The sequence below is a fragment of the Octodon degus genome, unplaced genomic scaffold, assembly GCF_000260255.1.
Source record: "Octodon degus isolate 3935 unplaced genomic scaffold, OctDeg1.0 scaffold00046, whole genome shotgun sequence".
In the NCBI taxonomy this organism is placed as follows: Eukaryota; Metazoa; Chordata; class Mammalia; order Rodentia; family Octodontidae; genus Octodon; species Octodon degus.
The window spans coordinates 12,595,602-12,620,945 of NW_004524622.1; the positions used below are offsets into that span (position 1 = coordinate 12,595,602).

The window sequence follows — 25,344 nt, forward strand, 5'->3', positions numbered from 1 at the left end:
TTTTTTTTTTGGTGGAGCCAGGGATTGAACTCAGGCCCTTGCACTTGCCAGGTAAGTGCTTATTCTACTGAGCCGTCTCCCCAGCTCCTAGGAGTTTTATTATAAAGGGAAAGGGGATTTATTATCTTGGAGAACACATTGAGAATTAGGGGAAGATGAGGAATTCTCTGGATTGGAACAAAGAGAGGCTGAGGCTTTTGTGGACTATTGCTAATGGTGGAGTTTGAGGGGGATGTTTAGATATACCTGAAGAGCTGACTAGGGTCTTCCCTGAGGTGGCAGGTAAGGTGAAATTGTACCCTGTGCTGAGTTGGAGAAGAAGAGGGGACGTGGTCTATGGGAAGATAAGCTGATATTTTAAAGGCGTCAGCCATGTTAGATGACCAGCATAGTAATTCAGCAATTCATATTAGAGCCATAACCTGCCATTCCCATCTTTTGGTTGTTATAAAAGGGGTGACATGTCTCTTAGACTACTTCCTGCTGAACTGAGGCAGTGTCTTGGTGGTGAGGGGAGTTGACAGGATGATGGTTCACAGTGATGTAGAGGTTAGTGCCAGGTGTCTCAGGTAGGACTAGAAGTTTATTGTTAGGGACAGCTCCCATCTGAGACTGACAAAACCTTGGAAAAAGCTTGATAAAACAGCATTTTATGAGTACATGTCATCATGATTAAATGACACAAAAGGAGAAGCAAGGGGGACATGTCTATAAACTGAATGTGTCATTTTACCATGACCATGTTGAAGAGGAGTATCTACCTTTAGTTTTTGATATCAATGTGAGGAAAGGGAGTCGGGGTCATCTATAGGATCTCGACTCAACTGTATGGAGGGGCCTTGTCAGAGGTATAGAAGAAGGTGGCGGGATTGGGAGGGCTAGAAGTGGAAACAGTGATAGAAGGAGCCTCTGTGAACATTATGTGGATGTGTTATATATGAGGAGTCATTAGGGCTGGAATTGTCTCATGTGAGATGAGCTCTCCAAGGTGATGGGTGGGTGGACTGTGATAGATTGTCTTAAAGTGAACTTTTTAGCTCTGTTAGTGTGGCTGCTATTGTGTGTGGAGACACAGAGTCTATCTGTGAGCTGTGTTGTCCAGTTGTTTAGAAAGGTAGGGTACTGCCGCAAAGGATGGTCCCTTTTTATGTCCTAAAACACCCACTGCATTGTGTCCCTGAGGTGATGTGTAGGGTAAAAGGCTGAGTTGGGTTAGGTACAGTGAGAGCTGGGCCCTTAGGGGAGCCTGTTGTAGCTTGTGGAAGGAGGAATGTATGGGAGCAGCAGGGTTAAGCGGCTATAACTAGGAACATTTTGATGTCTTATACAGAGGCTGTGATAGGGATGCAAAGTTGGGAATCCAGGGGAAGAAGAAATTAGCCAAACCAAGGAAGGAGAGAACTTGCTGTTTTGTGGTGGGCACCTGAAGGTCCTGAAGAAGGGCGTTGTGTTCAGCAATGATTGCACGAGTAGTGGGAGTGAAGGAGAGTCTTAGATATTTGACTTTTGGTGAAGCTATCTGAGCTTTGGAGGGAGACACCCTGTAACCTCATTCTAACAGAAAATTGAGAAGAGTAGCTGTGTGTTTTAGGGTCAGGGCATGAGAGGGAGAGCAAAGGAGGAGGTTGTCAATGTATTGAAGGAGCAGGCTGGGTTTGAGATCAGCAGCAAGGGTTTGGCTAAAGAAGTGAGGACTGTCTCTGAACCCTTGAGGCAGGACTGTCTACCTGAGCTGTTGAGATTGGAGAGTGTCTGGATCAGTCTGTGAGAAGGCAAAGAGGTCCTGGTAATCTGGGTGTAAGAGAATGGTGAAGAAGGCATCTTGAAGGTCTAGGACACTAAAGTGAGTAGTGGAAGGAGGGATATGAGGGAGCATAGTATAGAGGTTTGGCACTACTGGGTGAAAAGGAGTAAGCACATTATTCATAATTCTGAGATCTTGAAGTAAATGATAGGAGCCATTGGGTTTGAGTACAGGAAGAATGAGGGTACTATATGGCAAGTGGACAGTTTTAAGAACACTATTGGTAAGGAGGCAGAGAATGATGGGCTTGAGTCTCATGAGGTTTGAGGGCTACCTGGTATTGAAGAATGTAGGGAAACACTGTGGGATCCCTGAGGCACACTAGTCTAGGAACAGCATATGTGGCACGAGTGAGACTGGAATTGTCTCAGAGTATATGGTTGACAAAGAAAGAGGGAGGTAGGAGCAGGTTGTACATTGAGTTTGGGTTTGTAGGATGTACACTGTGGAGGGAGAGAGAGGTGAGAGAGAAGTGGGTTTTTTGGAGGAAGTCTCTCCCCATGACAGGTATGGGACATGTTGGGATCACAAGGAAATTATGATTGAAGAACAGTGTCTGAAGGTAGCACAGAATGGATCTATCTGAAGGGGTCATGTAGATCGGCCATCAACATCTACTAGGGAAACTGTAGAGCTAATACAACAATTTCAGACCTCAGGAAGAGCACTATATGTTGTCTCCATGTCAATAGGAAAAGTGTTTTTTTTTTGTTTTTTTTTAACCTGGGATGTCCAGTGAGACTCAGGACTCTTGACAAAGGTGCCTTGATATAGGCCATGGAACCTAAGGTCTGTGTTCCTTCAGGGACAAGACCAAGCAGGTCAAGTATATGGATCTGGCCATAGTGAGGTTTCCTGTCAGGGCAGGGAACTGGATGACTTACCTGTTCTCTGGTGGACAGGGCTGTCGCATTTCCCTTGACCCTCAAGCTTGTGGATGTCCTGGTGATGGCTGCAGGCTGGGGCAGGCTCATGCCCAGTGTCCCTCTTCTCTGCACTTGGCTTGGATGGCAGCATTGCTTAGGCTCAGCATTACCTTGTCAAGGTCGTGCTTTGATAGGAGTCCTGAGTGTTGCAGCCAAAAGTTGATAGAGTGTGTAGTTAACTTTGGTCTCTATTATTGAAGACACAGAAAATTAGATTAAGTAATATTTCCCTCTGTGGGGCTTGAGGCCCAGATATATCTTTTTAGTTTCGCATGAATGTCAGGACCAGATAGGGACATAAAATAGGAATTAATAACAATGTTTTGTCTTTTTTAGTAGAATCTGGGTCTATATTAGTATACTTAGTTGGGAGCAATAGTACCTTGAAGTATAAAGTGTAACCAGAGAACTATTATTTCTTATCGACCATGGGCATTTTAGCAGTTAAATCCCTATAAAAAGTTAATTGACAACAGTTATATAATTTTGTAGAGAGCATTTGACATCGATAGTGCTACATGTCAGTGTAGCATAACAGTACTACAAAACCCGCATTTTGTTTCAGCATCTCTAAACATACATAGGATACATAGCTTGTAAGTTTTAGTTAGAAAATTATCATTTGGCTGATGGCCTCATGTTGCCTTGACCTCTTATTATAAATACCTGGAGTATAAGAGACAGGCATATATTTATATCCGAAACAAAATTTATATCATAGCATACAGTACATTTGGAAGGCATGGATATCTTTAATATATTGAGCATCTTTTATGAGAAAACCTTATTTTAATTTTTGAAAAATTTTGCCTTTTAACCAATGACCAAATTATGGGGGTGTCTTTTAAGGAGATTATTGGGGTCTCTATTGATGAACAAAGGTTGGCCACCATCCATTCATCAATCAAGAGTCCTTTCCACCACTCTTTCCCCATTTTATGATTTTTATTTAATTTTAAATTAATTTTGATATCACTTAGACAAGCTGGTAATTCAAGAGAAAGCATGCTTTTAAGTCTATATTTTAGAGCTCAAATCAAAAAAGCAACAGCTGTTTACAAAATGGCCTAAAACAGATAAGTATATACTAGTCTCTCATAATTATAAACTTAAGAAATGTCATCATAATTTAACCTGGCCAAAATATATATTTGAGTGCACTCTCATTTTATGAAGATGTCCATGTTTCCTGCATGTACTTCTTTGTTTAAAGTCAAATAAAGATGTCTTTTGGGTGCTGGGAAGGAGCATTTGCCATTGTGACTGAATTAAAAGGACCCAAAGATTAGGGCAAAAGCCCAGCATCGCTTCTTAGCGTGGATTGAGTATGGGGGGGGGGCGGTATAAACACTTCCCAGTCATCACTAGAAAAACTAGGAAACCAGGGACCAGATAGCTGAGGAAGATGGGTGGGGTGTCCTGATGTGAGCACATGATTTTCAAGATGAGAACAGAGGAAGGATGGGCAAGACCCCCATACATTTGGGCTCACGAGTGAAGACTGAGATTGGCCGGTAGGTGTTGGACATAAGCTAGCAACAGCTGGCAGCAGAGGCAAAAGCAGAAATCGAAGGCGGTTCGCTGAGGGAGCTCAAAGCTGGCAGCTCACTGACCAAGGGTCACAGCCCCCAAAAATGATAGGTTTTTAATGGTGTTGCAGCAGAGAAACAGACAGAAGGAAAAGGGAAAGGGGCTTTATTATCAAGGGACAGGGGCTTTATTTTCTTGGAGGATGCAGAGAGAATTTGGGGGAGATGAGGAATTCTCTGGATTGGAACAAAGAGAGGCAGAGGCTTTTATGGCCTTTTCCCAGGGGTGGAGTTTGAGGGGGAGGTTTAGATATACCTGAGGAGCTGACTGGGGCCTTCCCTGAGGTGGAAGGAAAGGTGAAAGGGAATTGCACCCTGGGCTGAGTTGGAGAAGAAGGGGGGGGGGTTGGTCTCTGGGAAGATGAGCTGTTGTTTTAATGGTTTCAGCCTTGTTAGATGAGCATCATAATAATTCAGCAATTCATACTATGGTCAGAACCTATCACATTCATCTTGGTTTTTTGTATTATTATTAAATTAGAAAGGTCTTCCGCATGTATCATGTCTCACATATTCTACATATATTTCTTTCTTTTAGGGCCAGTATACTGAGTACTATTATTATACCCATTTTACAAATGAGACTTGAAAAAGGTGATTTTGTTGCAGAAACTGTATCAAACTGGTTGGAAAATGCTTTACACGGGGGCTGGTGAGATGGCTCAGTGGTCTAAAGCACCTACTTAGAACAAGCTTAGCAAAGCACAGGGACCACAGTTCAATCCCCCAGCACCATATGCCAGCCAGCCCCGTCCTTTGGTGGGCTGAGCTGGCCACACACACACACACACACACACACACACACACACACAAAGTAATTAATTAATTTTAAAAAAAAAAGGAAAGAAAATGCTTTACACTAGAGAATTATAAGGTACCTTTTAGGAATCCCGCTGGGCTGGTGGGACTTGGGTTCAAATCATGAACACTGGCTAAGCAACACACAACTACCTGCATTCTGTAAGCAGCAAGTAGAAAGTCAATGTTGGTAACTGGTTTTACATATTTAGTCCTACCGTGTCAGGCAGATGTGTCCGGGACAGGATTTAAGTGCAGGGGCCATTTATCATGAGACAAGTCAGGTTACTAGGCAAGCAGGCAGGATTAATGCCACCTTGGCAGAGCTGGTCTGCTCCGAGTTGAGGGTCCTTCCTTGAAGCAAGCTAGCAAGACAGGGTATTTGTGTAGCGCATGTGCAGTTGGTCAGGTAGGGCTCGAAAAATTTTTTTAAAGGAGTTTAATAGTAGTTGTTATTTTGTTTTATGTGACCTGAAGCTGTGTAGTCAAGGCAGGGTGAGTAAGATGGCCCAATTTTGAAGCTATATTTTAATTTTTCCCCCAGTACAATTTCCTTCTTGCCCCTTCTTTTCTGGCCTGGCTCCCCTGAGAGGCTCCCCAGCTGTCCTGAGCTAAGCAGCTTTGCTCGCAGCGCCCTCTGCCGTGAGATTCACGCATTGCACGCAGCTTAATGATTGAATTCCTCCCACACATGAACTTTGCTAAAACTTCCCTTTAAATTGGGAGGGTCAGCTGTTGTGCATCGGCAGTGGGAATGATCACTGATGGAGGGTTTAAGAACCTACGTTCACTGTTCAATAAATATTACTTTAAAAAGACTCGAAGGAAAATCTATGTGTGAGATGCTCATGAAGTACAAAGATTATTTAAAAAACGAGGTTTTGCTCATCATATAACAAATCTGCATGTTTTTTCATAGTGGGACAACTGAGGAACACCAGGTCAAGGACTGCCTGGCTCAGCTGAAATGCCACTTTACGTGGGAACTAGCAATTGAAGAGGCTGAAATACCTGATTTAGAAAGCAGAGTCTTGGAACACATTGAGAATTCAGATACAAACAAAGTGCCAATGTACAACCTGCAGGCCTATGTGGAACACCTCAAGGGCCACAACGACAAAGCTCTACAGAGCCTGGAAGATGCTGAAAGCTTGATCCAGAAAGAACACGCTGACCAGTCTGACACGAAAAGCCTGGTGACCTGGAGCAACTATGCCTGGGTGTGTTACCACCTGGGTAGGTTGGCAGATGCCAGGATGTACCTGGACAAGGTAGAGAGCACTTGCAAGAAGCTGGCGAGTCCATTCCGCTTTCAGATGGCGTGCCCTGAGGTGGACTGTGAGGAAGGATGGGCCTTGCTGAAGTGTGGAGGACAGAATTACAAGCGGGCTGAGGCCTGCTTTGAAAAGGCCCTGAAAGCAGAGCCCGAAAACCCTGAATTTAATGCTGGGTATGCTATTGTCGTCTTTCGCCAAGATTGTGACAGCAGTGCAGCCTCCCTAGAACCCCTGAGGAAGGCCTTGAGACTAAATCCTGAAGATGGATATCTCAAGGTTCTCCTTGCCCTGAAGCTTCAGGATAAAGGAAAGGAAGCTGAGGGAGAAAAGTACATTGAAGAAGCCCTGAGCTGCAAGGCTTTCTGGGCCGATGTCTTTCCATATGCAGCCAAGTTTTACAGAAGAAAAGGTTGTGTGGACGAGGCTCTTCGACTCTACACGCTGGCCTTGCAGGCATCACCCAACTCTGCCTACCTGCATCACCAGATTGGGCTTTGCCACAAGGCAAAGATGTTCCAAATGAAGGGGGCAAGAACCAGGGAGGAGAGAGAAATTATTGACAAATTGGCTCAATTGGCTATAGGTGAGTTTCAAACAACTATATCCGACAGGCCCACATTTGAGATGGCTTATATTAATCTGGCTGAAGTGTATGCAAATATACGTCAGTATGGAGAAGCAGAAGAAAACTTTCAGAGAGTGTTCCGCATGGAGAATGTTGTAGATCACCTCCAGCAAGAGCTGCATTTCCGCTACGGTCGTTTCCAAGAATGGCACATGAAATCTGAGGAAAAGGCCATCACCCATTATTTAAAAGGTCTCAAAGTAGAAGGAATGTCCTTTGCCCGGGATAAACTTCTAAATGCTCTGGAGAAATTGGCTAACAGACGAGTTCAAAAGAAAGTTCACATTGTAGAAAGCCTTGGCCTTCTTGGGTGGGTCCACAAATTGAAAGGGGACATGAATAAGGCCTTGCTGTGCTATGAGGAGGCGCTGAGGCACACTAAAGAGCTGAATCCTATGTTTTGAAGGACAGCTCACCTTCAAAACACACCTTCACCTTTAGTGCCAGTGTCACAAGTTCATTATTGAATATAATAACAATAGCTTGCAGGTGCTGCCTCCGAAATGTGTGATGCAGTGAGCACAAAGCAGCTGAGCACTGCACACCTTCTCCTGCCTACGCCCTGTTATAACCTGACCAAAGGGCCACCATCCTGTTCTGTATGTGCCATCTTAGCAAAACCATGCCAGCTGCTGTAAAATGTGACTTCTGTTTCCTAAGCCCACTCCCTTCGTGGCGTGTTATACCCTGACGTTAGTAACTCCATCTTGGCTCTCTGATTCACCCTTGCCCTAGTTAATTACAATGACTCCATCTTGGTTCTCTGATTCACCCCTGCTCTGGTTCCGAGAATTTCTAAAGGCAATAACATGTTTTCCTGAGGCAACTGTTCAGCCACATTGTCCTTATAAGGTCAGCAGGACCCGCATACCTAGATTACACACCCTGTTCTGTACTCCACCTAGTACAAAGGGGTAACTCCTCTGTATCCAGCTTCCTCCAGGTGGGCTACAATCCTGTAAAAGGTCATGTGCCCCTTTAACCACATTAACATCTGCTATTGGCTTCTGCGATCGGCTTGCTTGGATGGGCGGTCTTGCGGTGTTTGGGTTTAAACTACTGTGCCTCCCCTTACCCGAGGCTCCTCTCTATCTTGGACTCTGAGGGTGCCGCTGCATACCAGCTAAAATAAAGTGCTACCATCTTTTTGGACGTTTTGCCTCCTTGTCTCCTTCTTGGGTTACAACACCCCCTTCTCTGCTGTCCATTATGCGTGGTGTGGCAGAGCACCCCCTCAAACCCAGCACCCAACCCTGCCCTCATTGGCCATGGAGGAGGCATGCTGCCTCGCACACCTGTGGACATCTAGATTGACCAGATCACGTGCCTTGCGGATCTAGGTTTGCGTAGCTCCCTCCCTCAGTCTGTTGGGGTACAGTGCAGAGGACACACCAAGCGGAGATGTCTTTTTATGTGTCCAAAAGCTTTGCAGAAAGATTTAAGGATGTAAAATAAAAGAGGGAAGGTTCGAGTTGATAGGGAAAAAGTTATTCAAGAGCTCCTTGCAGCATTCTAGCCCGGAAATCAAAGTCCCCAGTAACTTTGGTGGCAAAGATCTGGTCACAGGCCTGGGCTAGAACCTTATAATGAAGGCAATTTTACTTACAGGATTCCTGCTATCGCTGTCGCAAGGATCTAGATAACCCAAGTGCACTGCTGGCCATTTATTTACAGCAAGTATGAATTTTATTTTAAGAGAATACAAAATAGTTTTTATAAAAAAGTAGAATACCTCCAAAACATGACAAATGAAATAGAACTTCATCAAACAAATCAAGAGGAACTCAGCAGTGGTTGCTGTATTGTATGATGTTGTCTTCAAATTAGTTGTTCAGATTACCAGATATAAGCATGCAAAATTGGGGGAAAAGTTATAAGAAATTTAAAAGGAGGAGAAAAACAAGAGAGAAACTTAAACATTGATTTACATTGATGGATGAGTACATGATGGCATCAATTCCAGTGCTGCTGATTTCTGCAGGTCTACAGAGGGGAGCGATCAAGGCTGGAGCATGATATATTACTTTCGAAGGGGGAGAATCCTGTTTGATTATGCAAGCTGAACCTGACCCAAGTAGTTTTGTGTCATTTTCAGTTGAATATTGTGTAGTAGAGTAATATTTTTTTCTTAACACCCAAATACTTGCTCAGTTAAATGTAGTGATACCAAAATTATTCTGAGTCTGTTTGAATGATATTTAAGGAGTATGTGTATTCCTTTGAGGCAGAAGATTATGGGATGCCAAGGAGACTAGAAAAAAGGGCATGATGGTGACAGAGAACTGTCAAGTCACAGCACAGAACAGGTTCGCTGTCTGGATCTGATACCAGAAGGGGATATAAAAGACAGTGGCCATTGAGTTCATAGGTACTGCGGTCCTCCTACACTTAGGGGGCTCATCCTTTATATTGGGTGCATCTTTATTCTTGCTCTTTCCACTCTTCACTTTCTCTTCACTTTTTTCCTTTTTCTTTTCCGTTAAATAAACTTGTATACTTAAGTTCACTGATTGTCCCATTGGTTCTTTGAACTGAACAGCAAGACCTGGAGGCAGTGCATGCCACACCACCCCATAATGCTATATTGTTTGGATGTCAGAATATATAGAAACAACATACTGTGGGTAGCCCTAGGAAACCCAGAGCAAAATACACAGTACCCTTCCTGGTCCTTGTCCTTGTTGCCCAGGAAGTTTGTATTTGTAATCCCATGGGAAATTTATTCACCTTTTAGTGAGTTAACTCCAATCTACCCCTTCCAGCACAATCCATAGTGGAAATAAAAACATTCAGGCATATTTGCTGTGATGGGGACGTAAAGGGACTACTTCCAGCCCTGATGATGGCTTCTGGAACAAAGGCCTCTTCCTATCCAGGGTCAAACTTGGGTTCTCTTAACTGGTGAAGAAAGGAGTGGCCTGGGTATGTGAACGCGAGGATGGTGGGAAGCAGGACAGTGCTGTGAGCTGGGCTAGGCAGCAGGCCTAGAAGCACCTAAAATCTCTGCAATATGCAGAGATAAGGGGATGCAGAAGAGGCAGCTGCACAGCACAACTGAGATAGTGTCTAATTCTTGGGCATGGTGCTTCAGCTCCGAGGTGCCATGTTTTGTGCCCTGGAAGCCACAACCTCTTGAGGCTCGATCCCAGCAGACAGGCACAGAGCAGGGCTCTCCACCCTGCCTCGGTGGGGCTCATGCATGTTTCATTTGGGAATTTTACGGGGCTGGGTAGAACACCGCCCTGGTGTCCTTGCTTCAAGGACTATAAGTCAGCATCTTGGCTGGACCAGTTTGCATTGCTTAAAGCCAATTGCAGAGTCAAGGAAAAGTCCTTGCCAGCTCAGCACACACTACATCAACACATGGAAATAGGTCCAGGGCTTGGCCAAATGAAGACAGTGGCTCTCCTTCAGGGAGAGTTGTCTGGGTGGGCCTCTGCAGCAAAGAGAGATACACAATTATACATAACACAAAGTCTTAGAAAAGCAGGAGTATAGGGAGAGGCATTTACTTCTGTGTATCATAGAATTAGAAGCTTGACTTATGTCACCTTGACCCCACGGAGGGTGGAACTGGCCTGGCTGAGCTACTCCCATGACACATGGGGGAAATACGCATGACAATCATTTTATTGCAGGCAGCCGAGTTAGATAAAAATTTATAGGCAGTCAGACAGGGCAAGGTCCTTTTTTTTTTTAAATTTATTTATTTATTTATTTGTGTGTATGTGTGTGTGTGGCCAGCTCAGCCCACCAGGGGGCAGGGCTGGCTGGCATGTGGTACTGGAGGATAGAACCGTGGTCCCTGTGCTTTGCTAAGCTTGTTCTAAGTAGGTGCTTTAGACCACTGAGCCATCTCACAAGCCCAGGGCAAGGCCCTTGAAGGAGACAGCACCAAAGACAAGTTATCTTGCAACTGTGGGAGGGATGGATGCTCCTGCTGTGAGCCAGACCTAAAAGACCTAAAGGCCAAACAAATGCTAAAAGAGTAGCACCTGGGATTAATATTCCAAATAGGTATTGATCACCTGAAAAGACCCAAGTGAGTCACCAGCCCAGCCCCCAAAAGGAAGAGACCCTGTCCTGTATTCATGCCCACTTACTCTGTGACTCCCTTCCCCATTTGGCCCTGGGCATAATCAACTTTACCTGAGCAATGGTGCTTGCAATCCCATTGGTTGACCATAGTTTTGTCCCACCCCACATCCACCTAAACGAGACCCCTTCCTCTCTACCTTAACCCCGCATGGTTTTGCTCTATAAAAATAAACTGAAAGAGACAGCTTCCTGGGCAACCCCTCGGGTTCCCCTTCTGTTCTCTCTGAGACAGAAGCTTTCTTTCCCAAGAAAATATTCTACTCTCAACACCCATTTGTTCCTAAAATTCATTCTTCGGTTTTAGAGAACATGAACTCATCCAGGTCGGGTCAGGAGTTTTACTTCTCTGTATCAATTTCACTTTTGTTGATGGTAAATTAGAAAAACCTTCATTAAATTGAGACTCAAGGTTGTAGTAATCCATGCATATTCACCTTTCTAGGTAGATAGGTATAACTCAGCTCACCGGAACTCCACAAGCACTTGTGGGGGAGATTTGCCTTGAGTTGTACAGTGTATGTAATCGAGAAATCTGAAGAATCATCTATATATTTCTTGGAGACACACACACTGCTGTTCGAGTTTCCCCCCCTACCAGTCTGGGTATAGCACAGCTCTGACTGTTGCTAAACTGAGAGCTGCTGCTGTTCCTTAGCCACTAGCTCATCTTGGCAACAGGAAGGAAAGAGGAATTTACCATCTTCTTGGCCAAGTTCCCCACAATGTGGTAAAGGCCTTCAGCTAGTCGCTAAACTGCCAAGATGATAGGCTTTGTTACACAAAATTCCCTCCTTACTTAACATTGAAACATTTTCATCACACTAGGTAGTAGAAGAAAGACCTGTTTTGCTGCATACTGACTGTGAATATGTGAGTGGAAATGAAGGGAAGCCCTAAGACGAAGTATTTTAGCAACACCGTCTCTTCAATACCTAGGAGTGCACATGGCATAATGGGTTGATGAGCTGACCACCATCTTAGCAGCAGCCCTAACACAAACTATGAAGAGCCAGTGAACAGTAGAAATAACAGAGGGCCTAGAAGAATGTGGGACTATTCACATCCATTCAAATAAAAAGTGTAGACCCAGGGAGATGGCTCAGTAGGATAAGCGCTTGACTGGCGAGCACAGGGTCCTGAGTTCAATCCCCAGTACCACAACAGAAAGGAAGAATGAAAGGAAGGAAGGAAGGAAGGAAGGAAGGAAGGAAGGAAGGAGGAAGAAATTAAGTTATGTATGTTTTCTCTGTGTGAAAGGAAATGGAAAAATAATAGGGACAATAATAAAACCTAGATTTATGCATACCTCATGTGGGAACCATGTCAACACATATTTTTGTTTTGCAATTAACCTTCGAAACAAAAATTAGAACAAGAACCTTTTTATGGAAATAAGGCATAATGGGGAACAACAGCAAATCATGACTGGTATTATTGCTGCTGCCATTTGCTCACTAATTGTCAAGGAATGGCTCTCAATATTTTCCTCAGGGTTATTTCTTATTCAACAGATACAAAACTGCCTTTTAGTAAATACTACCAAACATTACAATGGAAAAAGATATAATGTTTTAAAGCTGGGCCAGGGAGATAGCTCAGTAGAATAAGTGCTTGCCTGGCAAGCACAGGGTCCTGAGTTCAATCCCCGGCACTGAGAAGGAAAAAAAAAAAAACAAACCTGTATACGTTGTTCATTGAAAACATTTGCTGAGGTAAATAGAAATAGAAAATTCTTGTTCTAGTTTTTATTTTATTTATTTATTTATTTATTTTTGTATTTTAGGACTGGGTCTACAAGGTGTTTAGGGTCTCACTGCTACATGAGACTTATAGTGATCCACCTGTTTATAGCCTCCCAAGAGCTGTAATTACAGGCACATGCCACCACACCCAGTCTCAATTGCCAAATCAGCGGGCCCTGGGGGAGGGACTGGACTGGCAGGACTTCAGATTGAACCCCCAGCCCCTGGGCCTGCTTGCAGGTGGTTTAGTCCTCTGAGCTATTTGGCTGGGACTTTAGTTTTTATTCTTTATATTTTTATTAGTACATGTTTTTAGTATATAAGCTGACCAACCATACAAAGTGAGGTTTTTCAGTTATTTATATTGATTGCCTTTTGTGAAAAAGTGATGGATAGAAATGAGTCAGTGAATATATGTATAATAAACATAATAACAAAAATTGTACAAACTAGAAATTTAAAAAGAACTGATGGGTTATTGTTGTAACCCAAGAAGGAGACAACAAGGCAAAACGTCCAAAAGGATGGTAGCACTTTATTTTAGCTGGTACCCAGCGGCACCCTCAGAGTCCAAGATACAGAGAGGAGCCTCGGGTGAGGGGAGGCACAGTAGTTTAAACCCAAACACCGCAAGACCGCGCATCCAAGCAAGCCGATCGCAGAAGCCAATAGCAGATGTTAATGTGGTTAAGGGGGCACATGACCTTTTACAGGATTGGTTGTAACCTACCTGGAGGAAGCTGGACACAGAGGAGTTACCCCTTTGAACTGGGTGGAGTACAGAACAGGGTGTGTAATCTAGGTATGTGGGTCATGCTGACCTTATAAGGACAATGTGGCGATTGGTTGCCAGGAACACCTGTTTTTTTCGCCTTAAGGCATTCTCGGAACCCGGGCAAAGGTGAATCAGAGGACCAAGATGGAGTCATTGTAATCAACTAGGGCAAAAGTGAATCAGAGAGCCAAGATGGAGTTACTAACGTCAGGGTATAACACGCCCTGAAGGGAGTGGACCCAAGAAACAGAAGTCACATTTTACAGCAGCTGACATGGTTCATTAAGACCGCGCATACAGAACAGGATGGCGGCGCTTTGGTCAGGTTATAACAGTTATATGTGTGCACCAACTCCCCGTGGTGAATGTAATCATTAAGTACTGCAAACACATATTAATAAAAATAAATTTTTTAATGAAATGCTTGTTTTTCAATAGGGCCACCCTTCACTAGGAGCTATTCTAAACAACCTTCAACAGGCCAGTAACCCCTGGTGCTCATGGGTGTGTTCACTTTAAAGAAGTTTGAAGCATCAGTATTGCTAACTGCAAGATGGGAGCAGAGTACCACAGAACAACACCAATGCAACTCAGAGCGATGACAAGAAAAACTCTTCATGGTATCTAGTGCTTTAGGAAACAGAGAAACCTCTTGTTTTACATCTTTCATGTTTCCTGAGAATTTTTATGACACTCGATTCCCAAATAGGAGATCTCCTCATGTATATATTCAAGTTTTAGTTGAAGCCAAAAGATTTTTCTTAAAAAAACAAAATTAACCAAAAAAAGCTATTCCATTACTTGATTCTTAAAGACATAGTAGGTAGCTTTTTAAAAGGCAGTATTATTGTTAATCTGATGACTGAGGATAATAATAATGATAATATTTGTAATCACCACCTTTACTGACATACTGATGCGGCCTAGTTTGTGGCTATGTAATCTCACATCCACTAACTGTTGTTGAGTTTGAGTGGAATGTGAATCAGGATGAAGCTCCATACTGGAATGATGGAAGGCTTTCTCTTCCTGCTGTTACACTTGGTTTTCAACTCCTGAACACACACTCAGGGGCTAGAACAATTTCTCATGTTTTAGTCTCTATCCTGTACAGCAAGGTTTTCAACTTTGCATTTCCCACTGAAAGTTAAATCACTGTAGTCACTGAAGTAAACTACTAGTAGATTGATTAAGGGAAGCAAGTACATACACTGGTATCTAATAATGTGTTTAAACATGATTTTGCACTTAAAGAATGAGCTCAAAATTGAGTGAGATAAGCTGAATCTGAAATATTCCTTGCACAGAAAGAAGGAAAAGTGGATAAGAAATTGTCAAAGAGAGCGCAAAACACAGAAATGGAAACTAGCTTATCAATGACTATTTCTGGAACTAGATGAAGCCCTAGAGAAAAACGTGATCGTGTAACAAAAATACACATTTTCCTTGTTTCCTTGTTTCTTCTGCTCAGATGATAAGCTTTAGCATGGGCTGGATGGCAACTGTGGTCATCGTTTGGATCTTGTCTTAATAGGGACAAGGATATTATCGCAGCACTCACTGATGGCATCTTCTAGGGGAAAATAAGACAATAGAAATGAAACTTGACTCGTCAAGCCTCACATCAGTCCTCTCAACCTGCCAACAGACCAATCTTTTTTTTTTTTTTTAATTTTTTCTTTTTTCTTTTTTATGTTCAGCTCAGCCCACCCTGGGGTCGGGGCTGGCATGACATGTGGTGCTGGGGATCGAACCGAGGTCCCTGCATGCTTGCCTAAGCTTGCCTAAGCAAACACTTTAGACCACTGAGCTATCTTGCCAGCCCCAGACCAATCTTTGATGTAATGTTTTTTAATTGAACAACTTTATTCCTCACCTTCACTGCTATATTGGTTGTATGTCATCTCGATGCTACAGGTAACAACCAGAGTGACTGTGACTTCACTGGGAAGACATCTCTTATGTGATGGCAGAACTCCTACACACAGAGAAGGCCACCTGGAACTAGAACCAGGTCCCAGAGTGTCCTTCTGTGCACTTGTCCAGAGGCCACACGCCTGCTCCCACATGAAGCAACAATGGGGTCATGTGCGCTCTAGGAAGAGCCACAGCTGTGGCTCCGAATGCTGGTCTGCAGCTGGGGTTCTGAGGTCCCAGTGCACAGCCACTGGCAGCCTCATTTCCAACACCACTGAGTTCACCTGGGAAACCCAACAATGCCACACTTGGACCTGCCCTGTGATTCCTGATCAGAGGGCCATGGAGAAAAGGCATCTTCAGAAATTTCCATTTCCTGTCTATCATGGTTTTCTCTCAGCCCAAGAACATGACAGACTTCTCAGGTTGTGAAAAACATTCCTGTGTTTTTATTATTTTCAGTGCACAGAAAACAATGGCTAACAACCCTGCTCAAATTTATGTGTGATATGTCCAGTGCATCTAGTTTAGCTCTCCAAGAAAGCAAGTCTGATAGTCTCCTCTCAGTAAGGCGCTCCCCAGTGATTACCTGTGGCTGGGTTGAGTTGCTTTGTGAGCTTTTCTGGGAAGTGACCCCTTCTCCACGTGTATCAGCAGCTTGAGGCAGCTGCCAGACACTGGAGAAGCGGAGCACAAGGGCACAGTTCTGATGACTCAAAATTGTCCTTAGCATCCAGGCTCAGCACAAGGGTAGATCTGACCTTTACTTGTGAACTCAGAAATTATCATCAGCATAGAGACAAGAGAGAGAGACTGACATGCTACCCAAAAGCATTTGTACGAAGGCGATGATTGTGTACAGGTGTGAGAGTCACTGGTGGGCATTCAGATTGTCTTTGATGGCTTGAAGAGGGACAATCAAGACTATAAGAAATATTGCCATTAAAAATTGATTTACTCTGTTTCAAGACTTGAAGTGTTGTGCAACTTTTTTTCTCAGTACCAAAATACCTGAGATTATTCATGTAGAAGAGAAGATTGACTGTGGCTCAAGTTTCTGAGAGTTCAGTGCCTAGGTAGTTGGGTGGCTCCATTCTTTTGAGACTTGTAATGAGGTTGAGTCTCATTACATCTGGAATGTCAGACAGTGGAATCTGTCTGCCTCAGGGCAGCCAAGAAGCAGTAACATAAAGAGTAAGATGGAAAACCCCATAACTTCCAAAATGATACAAATATAGAGTTGAATGAATTAAAGAAGGCAATGCAGTATATTCAGGAGCAATCTAACAAAGAGAGTTTATGCAAAAAACCAAAATATTGATAGAACTGAAAATTAAAAGTCAGGCCAGCAAGATAGCTCAGCAATCTAAAATGCCTGCTTAGACAAGGCTAGGCAGGCACAGGGGACTGCAGTTCGATCCCCATTACAACATGCCCCACAAGCCACACTCTCAGAGTGGGCTGAACTGACCAAGAACAAAGGAAAATGAAAATAAAAAGTCAAACAAAAACTTCAGTAGAAAAATCTGACTAAATGTTAGAATTATGCAGTAAAAGGAATTTCAAACTTAGAAGATGAAGGTGTAGTAATGTAAAAATGAATGGAGAAAAAGTAATGGAAAAAAGCTCAAGAATTCTGGACTCAGTTAAAAGACAAAACTTGTGAATCCATTGGTATAGATGGAAGAAACAAGATATAAATGAATGGCATAGAAAATCTATTAAATAAAATAATACTCCAAAATTTGTCAAATCTTTTTTTTTTTTTTCTCGGAACCAGGGGTTGAACTCAGGCCCTTGCACTTGCCAGGCAAGCGCTTATTCTACTGAGCTATCGCCCCGGCCCAAATTTTTCAAATCTTGAAAAAGATATGGACATCCAGGAATAGGAAGCATTTAGAATACCAAACAGGCATGAGCAGAACACAGGCTCCCTGCATCATATTATAGTTACAGTGGCAATCATACAGAACAAAGACAGAAAACTGAAAGCTGATGGGGAGAAACACTTCGTTTTTTTTTTTGAGGCATCCTGGAGGGCCATGTGAGCCCCACCCTTGGGCATGCTGAGCTGGTGACTGAGACTGGGTGTGGTGGCGTGTGACTGTAATTCCAGCACTTGCGAGGCTAAAAATGGGGATGAATACCAGTCCAATCTGTGTAGTGAAATCTTGTAGACCCTCTACTAAAATATATAAAATTAAGAAAAAAAGAAGACCTGAAAGACATCACCAAGAGACTGTTAGAGCTGATAAATGAATTCATAAAAGTAACAGGCTATAAAATCAATATGATATGCTCAATAGCTTTTGTATATACAATAATCAATCCGCTGGGAAAGAAATCAGGAAAACAATTCTGTTCACAATAGCTTTAGAAAGTTAAATTCTTCAAGATCAATGGAACCAAAGAGATAAAAGACATTTATAGTAAAAATTGATACCACCAGAAAATAAGAAACACTTTACAGTTCATTGGAAGAATAAGTATTGTTAAAATAACTATAATACCTTAATATCACAACCTGCAAGCTCAATGCAATACCAATCCCATTTTTCACAGAACTAGAAAAAAAAAATCTAAGAATGTTTTTGGAAATACAAAATATCCAGAAAAACTAAAATTATCCTAAGCAAAAAGAATATGGCTAAGGCTGGGAATTTAGTTCAGTGGTGCAATGCCTACCTGGCAAGCCCAAAGTGCTGAGTTCAATTCCCCATATAAAAAAAAAAAAAGAAAGAAAGTGGAGCCAGGGAGATGGCTCAGTGGAATAAGCGCTTCCCTGGCAAGTGCAAGGACATGAGTTCAATCCCCGGTTCCGGAAAAAAAGAAGAAAGGAAGGAAGGAAGGAAGGAAGGAAGGAAGGAAGGAAGGAAGGAAGAAAGAAAGAAAGAAAGAAAGAAAGAAAGAAAGAAAGAAAGAAAGAAAGAAAGAGGAACCAGACTGGAGGCATCATAATTTTAGGCTGTACTACAAAGCTGTGCTAACAAAACAGCATGATACTAGCACAAAAATAGATACAAAATGGTGGAACAATCTAGATTCTGAACAATGGAACCAATGAGAAGACACAGAAACAACACATATATCTAACATATCTACAGTGATCTGATTGCAAAAAAAGGGGCTAAAATCTACATTGGACAAAAGACAGCTTCTTTAAACAATAGTGTGGGGAATATCCATTTGTAGAAGATAGATCCTTTTCTCTCTCCCTATACAAAGGCCAATTCAAAATGAATCTCAGTCCTAGGTATAAGACCACAAGCTTTGGATCTACTAAAAGAAAACATAGGGGAAGAATTTGAAGCCATACACACAGGTAAAAACATCTGTAAAAGCGTTCAAATAGGAAAGGAAGTAATAGCAAAAAGCAACAAATGGAACTACATCAAATTAAAACTTTCCTGCTCGACAAGGAAACAAAGAATGAAAAGGCAGCCTACAGAATGGGGAAAATATCTTTACTAAGTACTCCCTTGACATATGTTTAAACCTAGCATACACAAAGAACTAAAAAAAAATACTCAACATCCCCAAAAAATAAAAATGAAAAAGCCCAGTCAACCACTGGGCAAATAAATGGAACAGATGCATGTAAAACAAAAATATAAATACTAATAAGAAAAAAACATATGCAACAGTTTAAAGCATTAGAGCATTGCAAATCAAAACTAAATTGAAAGCTAATCTCATGCCAGACTTAAAAACACACATAAATGCTGCCAAGAAAACAAAGAAAGGGAAATCCTTCTGCATTGCTGGTGGGGATATGTAGAGTCACCATGGAAGTCACTATACAAGGTCCTTACAAAACTAAGAATCGAACTACTGTTTAATCCAGGTATACTGCATTTGATACGTCCATGTGAACTAAAGGCAGTACACTGTAGGCAACACCTACACACCCATCTCTACTGCAGTGCATGAGTCACATGGTAGTCAAGATTTGGAAACAGCCTCCATGCCCATGAAGAAATAGGTAAAGAAAATGGCACGTAGAACACTATTCTGGTATAAAGAAGAAAACCTTCTGTCATTTACATGAAATGAAATGGATGCATATGGCAATCATCAGCTTTAGAAGACCCAGAAAGTGAGGCCGGGGAGATGGCTCAGTAGGATAAGCGCTTGACTGGCAAATGCAAAGATCTGAGTTCAATCCCTGGTTCTGCCAAAAAAAAAAAAAAAAAGAAGAAGAAGACCCAGAAAGACAAATGTCACAACTGCTCCCTAATGTGTGGAATCTGAAAAGATGGCCAGAAAGTGAAAGAAAGATTATTACTAGAAAAGAGAAAAAGGGTCAGCCAGATAGCTCAGTGAACTAAAGTGCCAGCTGAGGTAGGTACAGGGACTGGGGTTTGATCGTGGGGCATGCTGAGAGGGTGATTGAGACTGCATGTGGTGGTGCATGCATGTAATCCCAGAGTTAGGGAGGCTGAAAACAGGAGGATCACTACAGGTCTGATCTGTGTAGTGAGACCATGAAGACCGTATACTAAAAGAAAGAAAGAAAGAAAGAAAGAAAGAAAGAAAGAAAGAAAGAAAGAAAGAAAGAAAGAAAGAAAGAAAGAAAGAAAGGAAAGAAGGAAGGAAGGGAGGAAAGGAGGAAGGAAGGAAGGAAGGGAGGGTGGGAGGGAGGGAGAAAGGAAGGAAGGAAAGAAGGAAGGAAGGAAAAAAAGAAAGAAAAAAGGAAAGAAAGAAAGAAAGAAAGAGAGAAAGAAAGAAAGAAAGAAAGAAAGAAAGAAAGAAAGAAAGAAAGAAAGAAAGAAAGGAGAAAGAGAGCCTGGCCTAGCCACTGGCCCACTTCAGTGTGGTGCAGACAGAAGGAGCCACTAGCCCAGCAGCCAGATGGGTGCCAGGCCAGGCTGGTTGATGAGTTTAGTACATCCAGTGAGCAGTGAATGTCCAGAATTTTCACCTTAACTAACTCTGTGTACAGATTCCGGAGATCTAAACAACTATATCTAAGCAAAGTGTCATACAGAAACCATGGTTGAATACCTCTCATCTTGGTCTTCTAAATGTGAACTGCTCCTAATGTCTTATCAATTATTATTATGCTCTCTTTAAAATACATTTTTTAAAAAAGCAAAGTGGTTAAGAAAATATGTTTTATTAAGAGCAAGGATTAATAGCCAATTATTTGTCCAATCTTGCATAGCTATGTCTGTTAAATTGAGCAACAGATTTGATGACAGAAATAGGTAGTATAGCAGGCATTGTTAATTTTGCTATTCTTGTTTTGAAAATCTGTAACATATCTATTGTTGTACACTACCCTGCATTCTGTCTTTGTTTCACTATTTGTTTTTGCTATTGTTTTCACTCTTCAAAATAAAATGTAAAAAAAGAAGAGAAGAAGAATTAGGGTGAGAGGTAGAGGGAAGGGAGAGGGAAGTGAGCACAAGCAGACTGTGCAGTACGCACTGCAGCCAGCTCAGTGTGAAGGCCACAGGAGAGGGAGGGACGAGGGTGATGGGCAGTGACACGGATCAGCATACTCCCGGAGGATGTACCACTCTGCCAAATTAAATCCCTAAATCTGTACTACCAATAAAAAGATGGGAAAAGATAAAGAAACTAGCTTTTCTGTAGGCAATGAGGTCACAGTCCTGTTGTGTGTGGTTTTCAGCAAGCTGGTAACACAGTTTAGACTAAAAACAACGGCCTTAGAAAAGATGGGCTTGGAGCCAGGGAGATGGCTCAGTAGAATAAGCACTTGCCTGTTAAGCTCAAGGGCCTGAGTTCAATCCCTGGTTCTGCCAAAAAAAAGAAAAGATGGGATTTTAGATGGTTCACCTTCCTTAGTAAATTGCAAAGGGATATTTGAGATACTTCAACAGAAATAGCTCAGCATTGGTCCAAAGAATAATGGTAATAATCCATTCCAAATTGCATCATTTTTCATACTTTCCTGTAAATTAAAAGACTGAGGATTTCCTTGAGAGAACTGTGTTGCAGAGGAGGGAAGACCTGGACCAGTGAAGATGCTGAGTCTGGACTTCTGAGACATAGAGTGACCCAAGGTCTCCACTCACGCCATCAAATGAATTCACACTCATGATGGCCACCACAAGTGCTTGAGCCCAGGCTGAGTCCAGGCGCAGAGGGAAGTCACCTGAGAATTTATGAATACTGAAGTGGGATGCCAGGCTTAGAGTGCTTCATTAGTGTTGGATGAGGCTTAATCAGTGCAATTGTTAATAATACCAACACTTGGAAAGATGAGAGAGGACCACAAATTGGAGCCCATTGTGGGCAACTTGAGAAGTTTTTTGTTTTGTTTTTTTGACAAAACTGAAACTGAACTCAGGCTCTTGTGCTTGCCAGGCAAGCACTTATTCTACTGAGCTATCTCCTCAGCCCTTGAGAAGTTTGATAGACACTGTATGAGAGAAAAAGACAGAGAAAGATGGACAGACAGACAGACAGACAGACAGGCAACACAGAGAGATAGAGTATGAGATGGAGAGAGACAGAGACAGAGAAAGACAGAGAGAGACAGAGACAGAGAGACAGAGGGGAGAGAGAGAGAGAGAGAGAGAGAGAGAGAGAGAGAGAGAGAGAGAGAGAATGGGAAAAGGGAGGAAGGAAGGCTAGAGGTGAGGGAATAACTCAGTGTGAGGATCCTGAGCTCAATCCCAGTACTCTGCGGTGGGGTGGGCAACACTTCCTTAGGAGATTCTGCCATGCAGTGAGGGCTCAGCTGTGCTGATCTAATGCAGATCGCCTCTTTGTCTCCCAGGGAAACCAAGGCTCACCCAGGCCGACTGGCTTCTCAAAGCTGGTCAGCTTTTAGTCTTTTTAACAGATTGTCGTGGGCTCCTGCAAAAGGACTCACAGCTTAGTGGAGGCCTTTTATTTCCAAAAAGTTTTACTCTCCTCAGTTCCTTTTTCCATTTTTTTCAGCTCATGTGTGTACACAGACACACACACACTCCCTTTGCTGTTTCCTCTTCCTCAGTGTTGCTCTGCACTGTCCCTCACAGGTCTGCTTGTTGCAGAAACCCAAAGACAGCTGGTGACTGATGGACCAAAGCCGAAACCTGCAAAGAGGGACCAGGGCCAGTGTGTGACAAGAGAAACCCTTTAGTCCGTACTCTGTGTGCATGTCCAGGGCTTTGTTAACTAGAAAATCTATTGTTTTATTTTCTTGTGTGTTTCACAGAATTCTAAAATACACTTCATGGAAATAAGAGTGATTTCCTAGTTTACTTATGTTTCTCACTTTTTTGTACACTGGAATATATTTTATGCCAACATAATGAGACCAGCCTTCTTGCTTCGGAAGTTTCACTTGTGCACAGTTTCTGGCTCAGGTGGACTCTCTGTGGGAGTTCATGAAAGGACAGGACAGAGATGGAAGGAGCTGGGCAACAGGTTGAGAGCAGACAGGCTGCGGGTCAGGCGGGCACTCTGGAATGTCTCTGAGAGGAAAATAGTCTGGCAGGTATTCTACTTGAGTTCATATTATAAAAGACCCAGCAGGTAACTTCATTTATTTATTATTTTTATTTTTTGTGCTGGAACTCAAATTTAGGACGTTGCACTTGCCAGGCAGGTACTTGTGCCACCCAGCTGCGCTTTGCTGATTCCTGATTTTCATCTGAGCCAATGAAAGAACGCTAGACTGAGAGACAGGAGCGCTGAGGAGGAAGCACTCAACTGCTCAGATCTGGGGCCCACTGGTGACAGATCCAAAGTGTCACATGTTGTGTGCTAGCGCGCTAGTTTTCTCTGTTCTGTGATACACAAAAGGTTACCAGAGGCCTTTGCCAGTGAATGTTCTCAGAAAATAAAGAAAATCTAGCAGAGTTTAGAGAGAGAAAGAGTTTCTCAGAGAAAGGCAGCAATCCAGTTAAAAACTACTAATTCTGAAGTTTATAAACTTTTATCTGATAACCTGACTACTGGGCCTTCAGATGGGAAAGGAGGTGAAGGATTTCTCACAGCCCTTGTCTCAGGCTTTGTTGCCAGGCTCCAGGCATTTCCTAGTGCCAGAGCATCCCCCACCCAGGAAAAGAGAAACTCATATCAAAAGCAGTTTCAGGGCCTATTCTCAGCCTTCTTTGGTTAAATTTCTGTTTCCAGAAGCAACCACTGAGAACTCTACTTTCACTTTCCAGTTTCAGTTTCTAACTTCTGACTGCAAGGACAACACCCATGGTGTCATTACTTGCTTATATATCCCTGTTTCCAAAGTCCCCTTTACTTGAAAACTCTCAAGACTGGCTAGCTGGACCTGAACAGTCACTGCCTGCTGGGTCACTGCAGAGTTGTCGGTTACTTGTCAGCTGCCATGAGGTAAAGACTTTTTCTTTGCCTGCATGTCTAAGGTTTGGGAAAAAGTGTTTCTCACTGCTCTTTGAAATGTTTCTTCTCTGTGTTGTCAGGCTTCCCCACTCTTCTATATGAGCATTTGCTAAGGGAGTGAATGTGTGAGAATCCAAATGCGTTTGTGCACTCAGAGGCACCGTTGCAGCTTGATTTTTGTTAGCCTAAACCCTAGAGAAACCTCTCTTATGCTATAGCCCAAAGAAGAGGAGAGTGAGTATAAGGAAATGGAAGACATGGTCCCAGTTTCAGAGATTTCTTTCCACCAGGCTCACTCTGTCCTCTCTAAGGAAAGGAGGGACAGCTTTTCTGGGAAGGGACATCACTTTTGCTATCTTCCTTGTGCAGGTAAGCAGGGCCCACATAGTTGTGTAAGCTGCACTTGGACCTCTCATGAATCTTGGAGTCATTATGTGGCTGGTGGTGAGCTGGTGAAGTTCATGGTCTTCCTGTTAGTTTCCAGGTTCACAGATATTATTATCGTTGTTGTTATAGTTGCTGCTGCTGTTGCTGTTGTTTGGGTTTTTGTGTTTGCTTGATTTGGCAACACCCTGGACTGAACCCAGGGTTTTCACCCTAAGCTACATCTCCAGCCCTTTTTTTAATCTTCTGTTTTCAGAAAGTGTCTTTTTAAGTAGCTAAATTGCCAACACTGGGTTCAATCTTGCAATCCTGCTGCCTCAGCCTCCCAGAATACTGAGTTTATGGCATGCACAACTTTAGCTGACTGGTCTCACTGTCTGACTGCTGGATTCTTATTAAGGTGTGACAGGACTGAAAATTAGCAGGTCACCTTCTCCTTTGGCCCCCAAGAAGTCTTGGCATGCTCCTTCCCCCAGGTTCTGGCTACAGGTCTCAGTTGGGGAGCATTCATGTTGTCCTCAGTTAAAAGGCTTAACGTGGTCACTGCTGCATAACAACAGCTAAATACTGCTCATATAATCTCTTCTAGCAGCACATAAAATAGTGAATTAATGTTGCCTTGGAAATGACCACTCAGTGTTTTACTGGGAAAAAATTTTGAAAGGTCCAAATTCTAGAAAATGCTCAACTGCAGGGCTGTCGTAAATGTGATCTTTATATAACAAAAGCTCTTATTTAGGCGAGAAGATTGAAAGTCGGAAGATTCTAAAGATTTTAAACATCGCACTTAATTCTGTGCTTATTAAAGGCCAACTACTCACCTCCCCCCTCTGCCACCAGCAGCCTCCACCTGCTGTCTATGTCTCTGCTTTTGCCTACTGTGCTCATTTGAGGAAAATGAAAGCACTCAGTATGTGACAGGAGTAAGATCCTGTCATTTCATTGCCTCCTCCATTGTTTTTTTTTTCCAAAATTTTATAGATAAACAGCAATGAGACAGTTTCAAATCAAATCGGAAGTACAGTTTCAACAAATAACACACTGCATATATTCTTCTTAGTGGATAATTGCTGTACAAGATGTGGACTTGAGA

General features: G+C 42.7%; 1 protein-coding gene across 2 annotated transcripts in view; it reads left to right on the forward strand.

Annotated features, from left to right (window-relative positions):
* The window catches only part of LOC101570939 (interferon-induced protein with tetratricopeptide repeats 1B-like), a 75,478-nt gene extending 68,055 nt beyond the window's left edge, over positions 1-7,423 (forward strand). For both annotated transcript variants that reach the window (XM_004632106.2, XM_023716181.1), the window contains exon 2: positions 6,037-7,423. In XM_004632106.2, coding sequence (XP_004632163.2) covers positions 6,037-7,423 — 1,387 coding nt within the window. The remainder of the gene's footprint in view (positions 1-6,036) is intronic.
* The last annotated feature ends 17,921 nt before the right edge of the window (positions 7,424-25,344 follow it).